This window comes from Mesoplodon densirostris, chromosome 16 (genome assembly GCF_025265405.1).
Source record: "Mesoplodon densirostris isolate mMesDen1 chromosome 16, mMesDen1 primary haplotype, whole genome shotgun sequence".
Classification (NCBI taxonomy): domain Eukaryota; kingdom Metazoa; phylum Chordata; class Mammalia; order Artiodactyla; family Ziphiidae; genus Mesoplodon; species Mesoplodon densirostris.
Window position 1 is genome coordinate 5,106,645 of NC_082676.1, and position 11,776 is coordinate 5,118,420.

An 11,776-nucleotide genomic window follows, 5' to 3' on the forward strand; every position below is an offset into this window, starting at 1 on the left:
GTCATATTCGGGGCCAGTTCACAGTTTTGCTCTGAGACATAAGCTTGATTTTCCTACCAGGCAAATAACACCCACACCCTTTTGACCTTTTTCTTCCCTTTGCTCCCATCCATTCCCCAAATCAACACTTGCATTGTCAAGCTTCACTGACAACCAGTGATGTTCAAATTAACCCACAGAATTGGATGCAGGGGACCCAGAGGGTCCGGGTGGAGTGGATTTCAGGAGCACAAGAAGGCGTAAGCCGTGGACACGGATGCATGTATGTCCCAGCTCAGGACTCCCGACGGGGCCATGCTGGGCGTTTGGCCCAACGTGGATGCCCACCCATCCACCCCAACAACCTGGCTCTGATCCCAAAAGGCTAGATGTGCCTGAGTTAACACAGAACCACTCTTTCAAGACTCCCCTTGGCGTGGACTCACTGCGGAATGGCCCTGAGAGCCTTTGGGGCAGCCCAAGTGCCCACTGTCCATGGGGACACCACAGCCCTGGTACATTGGTTGTTTATTTTCCTCTCTCTTATTTGGCTGTTTAAAGCCTGTAAATCAGGTGTAGGACACAGCAGGAATATACAGGGACCCAGTGCTACACAGGATCTGTACTCATTCCCTCATTCAGCCCCTCCCCCGGCCTGCAACGCAGAAGGAGCCATGGTTAAGCTGTCAGGCCAGAGCCGATGGCCTGGCTCGAAGCCTGGCTCCGTCACCGGGGGCAGCCTGGGCCCTAGGCCAGCTAAGCCCGGGTCGCCCAGCCCGTGGCTCTACCCATCAGAGGCAGCGGATGCCAACCCCATCTCCTGGGGTCGTTGCAACGGTGGGCTAACGTATACAAATCTAAGAAAATATAATAAAAATGCACGGAGCCGGCCCTGAGTGAACAGGAGCCACTGATGCCACATTGTGGTCCCCGTCGGTGTCACTCCAGTTTTCTCAGCTGGTCCCTGGGGACCCCTAGCGTCTCCCGGTGAGACCCCAGACCTCCAGGAAAGTGAGGAATCCACTGTGAGAGGCCGAGGGGGGCAGAGAGCTTGGGGGCCACGGGCCCCGTCAGACGGCTTCGAAGGGGCGGGCGGGGACCTCAGCCTCCCTGGCCGAACGGCCCTGCCTGACCCCGCCAGGACCACGTGACTGTGTGCTGGGGGGTGGGCAGCAGGGTACACCATGCATTCACTCCTCACTCAGCCCACACGCCCTCCTGGGCCTCCTGGACCGGCCCAGCAGGTCTCTCCAGCTGCCCGCCATCTCCGCCAGGCCCCCGCGCCCCCCGACCCACTTCAGCCACAGGCGTGGTGGGAAGAAGCGCCCTGGGAAGGCCTGTTGCAGGCGCAGGGCCGGCGGGTCAAGGCGGCCGCCCCTGAGCACAGCCGGTCGCTGTAACATCTGGATGCTGCTCTTCGCCAAGCTTCCCACACCTCCCGCCATCTGGGCTGCGTCAAGCCCGACCCTCTGAGCAGGGATGACAGTTTCCAGGGGAACTGCTGCTCTTTGGCAGCTGGAGGCCCTGGTGGTCTCACCTCTGAGCTGCTCCTAGAAGTGAAGATCCCACGGCCAGGCCTGGCTTGTCTCCACCAGCCGAGCCCGTCTGGAGAGGGCGGGGACCCCGGGCCGGCCCCACTGCTCACAGCCTCCTCCCTGAGGCCTCCGAGCCCGCCCCTGGCCCCGCTGCGGGCCTCACGCCTCAGCCTGACCCCACCACACGCACCCCGAGTGAGCACCATGGCGAGCCGGCGCCGGCCAGGGCCCACCCGAGGGGATGGAGGACACCCGGGCCTGGCACCACTGAGGGACCACGAAGGGAGTGGCCATGAGTGGCGGGCACAGGTCTGGCCGCTCCAGGGGCAGAGGTCAAGCAGAGCCCGGGCTCCTGGTGGGAGGGGGTGGAAGTCCCACCGTCCGGCCCCGCTGAGTCCAGGCTGCTTCCCGTCCCGGGTGCAGGGCCCGTCCGCGACTGCCTGGCGGCACTCGGCCACGGCAGGCAGGCGCGCAGAAGGCAGAGGAGTCCCGAGGCTGACTCGAGGCGCCCCGATCTGGGGAGCCCATTGCTGGCCGGGCAGCTGAAGAACCAGGGTGTGCTGGGATCGCTGACCCGGGTCCGTCTGCTTTGCAGCCCACACTGCAGAGGCAGCCGGGATGGCAGAGGGTAGCCGCCTGCACTGGGGACCACACTGCCAGCAGCTCCTGCCCAGCAGAGCGCCCGTCACCGCACTGCTGCCCCCACGCCTGGACGGGCCCTGGATCTCCACTGGGTAAGACTCTGCTGAGGTCACGCTGACCACAGGCCCCTGGGCTTGGAGGCTTCAGCCACCCTGAGCCTCAGTGTCCCATATCTGTGAAACGGGCACAATTTGTGCAACTGTCCAGAGGCCTGCCAAGCACGTGCTTGCTGTCACCCTCCCCAGAGTGAGCCTGGCAGGTCGGGACTGTGTCGGGCATCCTGCCCCAGCCACAGACAGCAACTGGATGAAATGCACTTGTTCCACACACTGAGCACCTGCTGTGCAAACACTTATTGAGGAGGTACTATGAGTTGGGTGCAGGGGGAGCTGCGGTGGAGACGAGCCCTAAACACAGAAATGAGGGACATAAACTTGAGATGGTGAAAGACATAAAATGGAGGATGTGAGAGTGAGTGGCCTGGGAGGGCTCTTTGGAGGGCGGTCACAGAAGGCTTCTCGGAGATGGTGACATTCAGTCGAGATCTGAAAGGAGGAAGGAGTCAGCCATCCAGGGAGCCAGGGGCAGAACCAGGCAGAGGCAGCAGCTGGTGCAAAGGTCCTGAGGCCGGAAGGAGTAGGCCAGAGAGGGCCCAGGGGTCCTGCCTGCCCATCGAATTCTCCTTCTAACCTGACAGGCTCACCTGACCTTTCAGAGGCCCCAGTGCTGCTCTGGGGCGATAGGCTTTGTGCTCTGCCCTCATCTGCGGGGCAGCCAGCGGGGTCCTCCCTCCCAGGGTCAGGGAGAAGGAAGGCAGTGTCCTCCTCCACACCTAGTACATCCCCTCCTCCCCGGCCAGCCCCTTGGGCCAGTCCCATCCTGGGGTCAGGGACTGGACTTTCCATGTCCTCCACACACCTCCCGAGGTCAGGGAAAAATCCAGCTGCCAAACCTCTGCTAGCGCACTGGGGGAGGAAGGGACTTGAGTCCTGCAAAGATGCCCTGGATGCATTCCCAGCCTCTGCCCCTTCCTCGACCCCACAGGCCAGGTGGGGCTCAGGTACCACTGGCCGGGGCCACTCTGAGACAGAACTGAGACACGAGGAGGACGGGGACTGGCTGCAGGCTGTTCCTGCCCCAAGACAACAGCATTCCAGAGAGTTCTAGAAACTTCTAATATTTTCTTCCTAGAAAGTCCCCCATTGTACCCTTCAGACAGGCTTTGCTGTTTTCTGGGAGTAGTGCAGGGAGAGACCCAGAGTCTGGGAACCACCGAGCTGTCTGGTGTGACCGGCTGCGTTCCTTTGGGCAAATCTTCCCACCCTCGGGTATGTGAGTCACCTCTCTCCATTTTTAACCACTGCCTGTACTGGTATTTCCTTACGATTTTTCTTTAAACCAACTTGCTTTTGTTGGTGTAAATATATTCATGCATTTTTACAGCTTTATTGGGGGATAATTGGTATACTGTACACATTTACAGCGCTATGATGATTTTTAAAGGAAGTGTAACATCACTGTGGCTATGGGGAGCTGCACCACTTGCCATAAATAGGAGGTAACCATAAAAAGAAAGTCAATGAAAACAAAACAACATCATTAAATTTTCACCTGATTCGCTGCCTGCCTAAGGCCCTGAGTCTGTTCACTTTGGGAGAAAAGGGAGATTGGTGTTAAAGACACATGAACTCCAACCGAGACTCTCTCCTTAATATAACCAGAAAGACTGAAAGAAAAGGGTGAGCGAGAACATATTTCTCCTGCTCCAGCAGCGCTGGTATGAAACATTTTGAGAAAATAACAGTACAGGTGGCACCTGGTTAGCTAACATTGTGCAGGGGGTACCTGCCTGCTCTTTTCCCCCGGGAACTTGTCCACCATCCACCCCAAGCCAGGGTGTGACTGGGGGTCTAGGAGTCATGGTTTCATCACCAGCAGAATAGGGCTCGGGGGTCAGGGCCAGCCTGACGCCTGGCTTTGCAAATAAAATTGTATTGGCACACAACCACGCCCACCATGTACATACTGTCTCTGGCTACTTTAGCTCCAGAACCACGATCTTGAGTAACTGCCACAAAGACAGAAATACTTATTATCTGACCCTTCACTGGAAAAGTTCGCTGGTTTAGATCAACAAGCCTGTCACAGATGTGGGTGAAATGTGGTGGCAGGGGGCCTGTCAGCTTAGCCAGGGGGGTGACAATGTAAGCACCCATCATTCACGATTCACTCAGCGAGGACCAGGGTTTGGGGGGGTCCAGTGTGTGCCAGGCCCTGGACCAGGTGCCAGGAATCCAACGGGGAGAGAACAGGCAGGACCCTGCCGCCAGGAGCTCAGAGCACAGGGCTCCCCAAATGGTGCGAAGGAGCCCCCGTTTCTTAAGCTCCTCCCAGGTGCCACCACTGGCTGCTTCCTCGAAACCCTGACTGTGGATCCAGGGCCTCCGAGTCCCAGAGGAAGGAGCCAGGCGTTATCCAGGCTCACAATCCTCAGGACGGACAGAAATGGGATTTGAACCCGGGTCCTCTGCTGCGAAGCCTGTGTGTTTCTTGGGCCAAGGGGGATCCACGGGACCCACGGGGAGCCGGGCCAGGACGGGGGATGTCCGGTGAAAAAGGCATTTGGGATGGCGTGGAAGGACAGCTTCTGCTGAGGCCACAAGGCAGGAGTGGGAGGCCCCCAGCCCCCAAAGTGGGAAACTGAGGCTGCACGCTCCCAGCCCTGCGCTGAGGCCTGAAGCAGAGGCTGTAGGAGGGGCTCCCGGAGCGAGGCTGGGGGACTCATTGCTCTGCCCAATCCCCCTCTGCCCCCGCAGCTGCGAGGTGCGCCCGGGACCCGAGTTCCTCACCCGCTCCTACACCTTCTATCCCAACCGCCTCTTCCGCGCCTACCAGTTCTACTACAGGGACCCCTCGTGCCGGGAGCCCGCCCACTCACTGCTCATCAAGGGCAAGGTGCGCCTGCGCCGGGCCTCCTGGGTCACCCGGGGCGCCACCGAGGCCGACTACCACCTGCACAAGGTGGGCGTCGTCTTCCACAGCCGCCGCGCCCTGCTCGACGTGGCCGGGCGCCTGGACCAGAGCCGGGCCGGCCAGGCCTGCGCGCGCCGCCTGCCCGCCGCCCAGGCCTGGCTGCCGGGGGCCCTGTACGAGCTTCTGGGCGCCGGGGCTGAGCGGGACTGCGCGGCCGCCCTGGGCTTCACCATGCACGAGCTCAGCCTGGTCCGCGTGCAGCGCCGCCTGCAGCCCGAGCCCCAGGACGCGCCCCGGCTGGTGGAGGAGCTCTACCTGGGGGACATCCACACCGACCGGGCCGAGCGGTGGCACTACCGGCCCACCGGCTACCAGCGCCCGCTGCAGAGCGCCCTGGTGAGTCAGGGGCCCCGGGAGGGCGAGCCCTGAGAGCTTGTGGGATCTGCCCCTGCCTAGGGCCCTCTCTGCACAGACCCCCTCCCCACCACCACCCGCACTGGTCTGCTTGCCGCAGGACCTTTGCACACGCTCTTCCCTCTGCTCGAGACATCTTTTCTCAGGTCTGGACAGAAGGACTCCTGGGGAGTCTTCTGGAGTGTGGTCCTCCTGACATCCTCCTCGTGGACCCGGCAGGGTCCCTTCCTGCCCCTGCTATGCACGGGCAGGTCCTCCCTCCTTCAGTTCCCGGCTCAGATGTTCCCTCCCATCCCCACTCTGCACGGTTCCCAGCACTCGGCACACTCTGGGCTGCACTGTTTGTTTACTGGCTGACCGCCTTCTCCCAATAGCACCCGTGGGGGGGGGGGTCCCTGTGCCCCTCCGTGTCCCCACAACTGGCCCAGGGGCTGGCACACGGGCTGGGCCAGTAAATGTTGGTGAATGAACTAGGGGGGCAGCTCCTCCAGAGCTCTGCCAGGCGGCCGCACAGCCCTCGAAGGCCCCTCTGGAAAGCTCCACGTGGACCCACTGTTACCCTGCAGCCAGCCGCACTGAGTGCTCCCCGTCATGCTAACATCAGGCGGAGCGGCGCTTTCTCAGACTCTGACTGTTCTCAAGATGCCGGCACCTGGGCATCTTCTTAGAAAGCACAGTCAAGTTCGCGGGTCTGGCCTGGGATTTTGCATTTCTAACAAGCTCCCAGGTGGTCCATGGACCACCCTCTGGGCAGGAGGCTGCAGTCTAAAGGGAGATGCCCTCTCTTTGAGATGTGCCCACCCCAAAGTGAATCTCACGTAAGTCAATTTACCTAGACTTTAACTTAAAGACATCACAAACATACTCTCCTGATTTGGGGAAGATCTAATAGCCCCTTTTCGTCCGATGAGCACACGGGCAAAAAGAAACTCAACTTTATGTATGTAAAGTTCTCCTGGCACATAGCACAGAGCCTGGTGGGCAAGGCTAGGGCCTCGTGACCACTCCAGTGAGTCTGGTGAAACCCCAGGACCCCTCCTCAGAAAAATATTTGTAAAGCATAAAATAAAAGACATGGGATTTAAACAGAAACCAATTCTATTAAAAGAGTTACCCAAGTCTTAAAACATTCTGAGGTGGGGATACTATGAATGGGAATTCTTTATTCTCCCTGTTGTAAACAGTGTTTCTAGTATCTGCAACACTGTTGATATGAGATCGGCCACAAAGCAGAAGTTTCCACTGAAGCTACAGGGGTTTGTTGCCCACATTCACAATTAGAAGAAACTTTTGATTTTAGGTTGAGGTTTGTAAAAATGAAGTCGAGGTTAGGACTCTGGGTTAAGAATGTCTGTAGGAAATACCCAAGGGATATTTTTCAAAAGTGAGAATGGATGGATGGATGGGGGAATGGATGGGTTCAGGCATCCGTATCAAGTGCTCTTTGAGCCCAGAGGCAACCCTCACATGTTCAGCATGTACTGAGTGCCTGCTGTATACTAGACACTTACGTAATTAAACCAGATGCGGCAACATGTCACCCTCGAGAGCAGCCTCTTGTCAAAGCATCCCCAGTGTGTGTGTGTGGGGGGGGGCACCAGGTTTGAGCCCATCTGCTCTCTCTCCTTCTCCCACCTCCCTCCTCCCAACCCAAGATCTGGGTAGCAGAGAAGAGGCACAGCATGAAGCCCTTGTGATCAGAAAAGCAGCCTGAGTTCTCTTCATAACCTCGAAACGATTCCCCTTTTGGCAGCCAATGTTCTAGGCTGGTCTGACGTCCATCCTTTTAGAGTGGAGAAGGCACTGGAGGTGGGGTGATGACCGGCACCTGCCGCCTCGTTAGGAGGGCAAACTGCTCTGAATGCAGAGAGGACGGACCCCGGGGCATGGAGGATGACAGTGCCACGTCTCCCCAGGCCAGGCTCTGGGGCTGCAGACGCCTGCCCTCCTGTTGCCTGACCAGCCAGGGTGGCCCACGCAACCTGCAATGCAGTTGCCAAGCAGAACATTCAAGGCCAGCAGGGCCAGATGTATGGATGTTAAATTAAATGTTCACTCACTAACCGCCCCCCTCCGCATAAAAAAAGAAAAAGGAAGATAATTTCACAGAAGGATACACTGCAGATAAACTCCCCAAGTAACGAATCAGTCATTACCTTATGCCCTCCAGAGCCCAAGCCTTGCCCACAACCCAAACCAGATGGTAAACATGAACATCTTTAGAAGTTAATTAATTTAAAACCAATTTGATCCCCAAATTCATTGCCTGGATATAGAATCCTAATCAATCAGCCAACGCTCGACCAAAATCATCTAAGCCTGGTGTCACCTCTGGGAGTTAACTAGAAACTGTATGTGCTGTTGGTATAACTTTATGTAACAGGCTTAAACCAGTAAGAGTTTGGCTTGCACACAAGTGTGAATTCTGCTGGCTGGGGCCTTGTTTATTAACACGTGCAACTCCGGACCTGTGCACAACGATGCCTGGAAGGTTTTTGATAGAGTCAGGTACTTTCTTCCATCCCCTTCCAGAGCATCAGAGAAGGAAATGCTTTCTCTCTCCCTCTCTCACCTTCAAGTCTTGCTAGCTCTCCATTTGTTTCTGCCATGCAGAAAACTGTTTGCCCCAAATTACCAACCAGCATCCCCAGATGTCCTGTCTGCAAAAGATATCTTCTTTTTTTTTTTTTTTTTTTTTGCGATACGCGGGCCTCTCACTGTTGTGGCCTCTCCCATTGCGGAGCACAGGCTCTGGACGCGCAGGCTCAGCGGCCATGGCTCATGGGCCTAGCCGCTCCGTGGCATGTGGGATCTTCCCGGACCGGGGCACGAACACGTGTCCCCTGCATCGGCAGGCGGACTCTCAACCACTGCGCCACCAGGGAAGCCCCAAAAGATATCTTTTGAGGGAGAAAGGCAGCCCTGAGATTATTTTGATGTAATGAACTATGTCCTGTCAATACACATTAGTGTAACAACAGTTGGAATGTGGGTTAAAATGCCTAAATTAGAGACTCTTACCAGCCAGCATTCCAATTACCTGCACTCCAGCTAACTACCCGGCTTTCTTGCTTCTTTCTGTCACAAACGTTTCTGTAGCCATTTATTAGCATTTCCAAGTGCCTTCTAGTCCTCTGGGTCAAAATCCCCCAAACCAAAACTAATATCGTTTTCTGTATTATGGGAAAAATGGCAACTTTAGGTTCACCATAGAAATAAATAAGAAGAGCTTATAATGTAGCAATCCAAAATAGAAAAAAAAAAAAAAGTCTGTTCTCAATCATCCAATATTTTCTTTCTAAACTAGAACTCCCAAATGCCCCCTTGTTTGGCATGAAACTCATCCAGCAGCAATCTGTGGAAATCTTTTGTTTTTTGAACAAAAAAAATTGGAGCTGTTTTGCCAGCTGGGGCTTCAAGATGCCTTTCCCCTTCCCTGTCCTGTGTGCACCCATGGCCCTGGGTGTCCTTCTGGAACTACAAAAGCTGGGGATGCTTGCTTTGACAAGTGGCTGTTCCAGGACATTTACCTCTCAGAAGGATGCTCTGAACTAAATTCTGGGCAGCAGCTCCCTTAAAAAAAAAAAAAAAAAAAGTCTGCATCTGGTTTCTTTTTGGCCTGGACTGAGCTTTTTCACTCCAGAATGCAGACGGACTACTCCCACGCAATTTGGTTTAGCATCTGCTTCCTGTTGACGTGTTTTACTGTAAACCCAGCTCATGAGAATTTATAAGACAGGGGCAACTGTAAATAAGGCCAAAGCAAGAGGAAAACAGCCTCGGGCAACGGAGGACTGTGGCCGCACCTGACAACGCAGAGGGGGCTGGGCTTCCAGTTATAAATAACACAAACATGAACATCTTTGTGCCAAATCTGTTTGCAACTTTTCAGACACGCCTCAGCACAGACGCTCAGCAAGGGGTTCCAAGGGCATGAGAGTTTTAGTGGCTGTAAGGTAACAGTTCATGAAAAGTGCTCAGCACAGCTCCTGGCCCTTACGAAGCACCTAAAAAAGAATGAGTTGGGGGGTGGGGGAAGTAACAACAGGCAGGAGAAAGACAGTAAACATTAACGGTCGAATTTCGGGACCAAGCAGGCCGGGTGTGGGAAAAGACAACTTCTTTCAAATCCCAGGACACAAGTTCCATCCATCTCTCCTTCCTTCGTTTGCCCAATACACCCGCTGCGAGCAGGTACTGTGCTAGGCCCTGGGGATGGAGTGGCCACAGAGAGACAGCCTGGGCTTCCTGGAGCTTACTCTCCAGTGAAGGGGGAGGAGTGGAGAGCAGAGGAAATAGGGTGTGACACGTCCCTGAGCGCTACAAGGGGCTGAGGCCCACCATACAAGGGGTGGTCGGAAAAGGTCTCTCTAGGGCCTCTGAGCTGAGACTGAGAGGTCGGGAAGGAGGCGGCCAGGCTACGTGCCGGGGGTAGTTCCGGGTAGAAGCAGCAGCAGGTGCAAAGGCCCAGAGGATGGAGGAGCCGCCTGAGGTCCACGAAGAGTGAAGTGACCGTCCGGGCTGCAGGGGGGGAGTGAAGGGGTGACGGGCGGCCGGGGGCGGGACCCCGAGCCAGCCCGCCGCAGGTGCACCCTGACCTCCCCGCCTCGGAAGTCACCGCCTTCCCTTTGTCTCTGCCAGCACCACGCCCGCCCCTGCCCGGCTTGCAGCCTCATCGCCCGCTCCGACGAGCACCACCCGCCCGTGCTGCCCCGCCGGGCGGCCCTGCCCCTGCGTCTGGGCGGCCGCTGGGTCAGCCCTGGGTGCGAGGTGCGCCCTGCCGTGCTCTTCCTCACCAGGTTCTTCACCTTCCACGGGCACAACCGCTCCTGGGAAGGGTATTACCGCCACTTCTCGGACCCCACCTGCCGGCAGCCCACCTTCACCGTTTACGCAGCCGGCCGCTACACCAAGGGCACGCCGTCTGCCAAGGTTCGTGGCGGCACCGAGCTGGTGTTCCAGGTCACGCGAGCCCGCGTCACCCCCATGGACCGGGTCACCACGGCCATGCTCAACTTCTCCGAGCCGAGCAGCTGTGGCGGCCCGGGGGCCTGGTACCTGGGAGCCGAGCGGGATGTCACAGCCACCAACGGGTGCCTGCCGCTGGGCATCAGGCTCCCCCACGTGGAGTACGAGCTCTTCAAGATGGAGGAGGGCCCCCTCGGGCAAAGCCTGCTCTTCATCGGACAAAGGCCCACTGACGGCTCCAGTCCCGACACCCCGGAGAAGAGGCCCACATCCTACCAAGCACCCCTGGTGCTCTGTGACAGGGTGGCCTGGGGCTTCTCCAGGTCTCCGCAGCACAGGCCTCTGCTGCAGACGCCCGTCAGCGGTGGGGGGCTGGGTCCCCCAGCGGCCCCTCTCCCCTTACTGCTTCTGGTTCTCGGGCTGGCCTTCTTCCAGTGGCTATGAAATTGGTCTCTGACTTCCAGACGGTGCCTCAGGACACTCGTCCGACCCCATGGACTCCCTTCTGGCACAGACTCCTCCACCCGTGACTGTCCTGGACAGCTACACAGCCCGGCCTGCGTCCTAAGTGGCTCAGCACCTGAGTTTCAACAGCACCTGCAGAGTCGACACCATGGCCAGCAACTCGAATCACGACCACAGACTCGGGCATCGCAGCAACGTCAATTGCTCCGAGTTCCTAAGTGCTCACTCCCAACTTTCCTGGGCAGCGCGCGGACCAGCGCCGGGGAGTGGACCACACCCACTTCCCTGCCCGACGGCACCCCAGTTCCCTCCCCGAGCCCTTGAGATTCAGTGAAATGGAAACACGGTTCTGCACGCGCGTGCTGCCACTGCTCTGCTGAGTCTGTGGGTTGTTGTTTAAAGATTATTAATTTGAATTGAGCAATACAAACTGAAAGCCGAGCCATGAATTAAAGATGCTGCTTCGGGCTTTCAGGACGTCTCAGCTCACTGGCAGGGGCTCGGCTCGGCTCTTTGGGAGCGACTCGGCTTTCTTGAGTCGTGACTGCTGGCGTTTTGTCTGCGCCTGCCTATGCCTCTGCGGGTCAGGCCTCGGGCTGTCAACACCGCGAGCGGGTAAATGCAGCCCTCCCCGGCCAGCAAGCAAATAAAGGCAGCCCCATCCACACCAAACCCCAGCGTGTGGGGCTGGCAGCCGGGGTCAGGTCTTCGGAGGAAAGCAGCGTTTCCAGCCTTTGGAAAGTAATTAATACTAATAACAGCGGTGACGCTAATGTGCTCTGTAATTAGCCCTGCACAGG

General features: G+C 57.3%; 1 protein-coding gene across 1 annotated transcript; it reads left to right on the forward strand.

Moving 5' to 3' along the window:
* The first annotated feature begins 653 nt into the window (after window positions 1-653).
* On the forward strand, window positions 654-10,955 carry APCDD1L (APC down-regulated 1 like). The gene is made up of 8 exons (XM_060077973.1): window positions 654-816; window positions 958-1,126; window positions 1,185-1,291; window positions 1,405-1,823; window positions 1,938-1,977; window positions 2,110-2,248; window positions 4,973-5,525; window positions 10,185-10,955. Exons 1-8 carry the CDS (start codon window positions 654-656, stop codon window positions 10,953-10,955), a joined length of 2,361 nt encoding a protein of 786 aa, XP_059933956.1.
* Window positions 10,956-11,776: the final 821 nt, after the last annotated feature.

Bases quoted from the DNA above. Each gene is read 5' to 3' on its own strand.
- APCDD1L (XM_060077973.1), top strand. From the start codon at position 654: ATGGTTAAGCTGTCAGGCCAGAGCCGATGGCCTGGCTCGAAGCCTGGC. The intron at 817-957 runs GTGGGCTAACGT...GGGGACCCCTAG, and splicing joins CTCCTGGGGTCGTTGCAACG to CGTCTCCCGGTGAGACCCCA. The intron at 2,249-4,972 runs GTAAGACTCTGC...CTGCCCCCGCAG, and splicing joins GGGCCCTGGATCTCCACTGG to CTGCGAGGTGCGCCCGGGAC.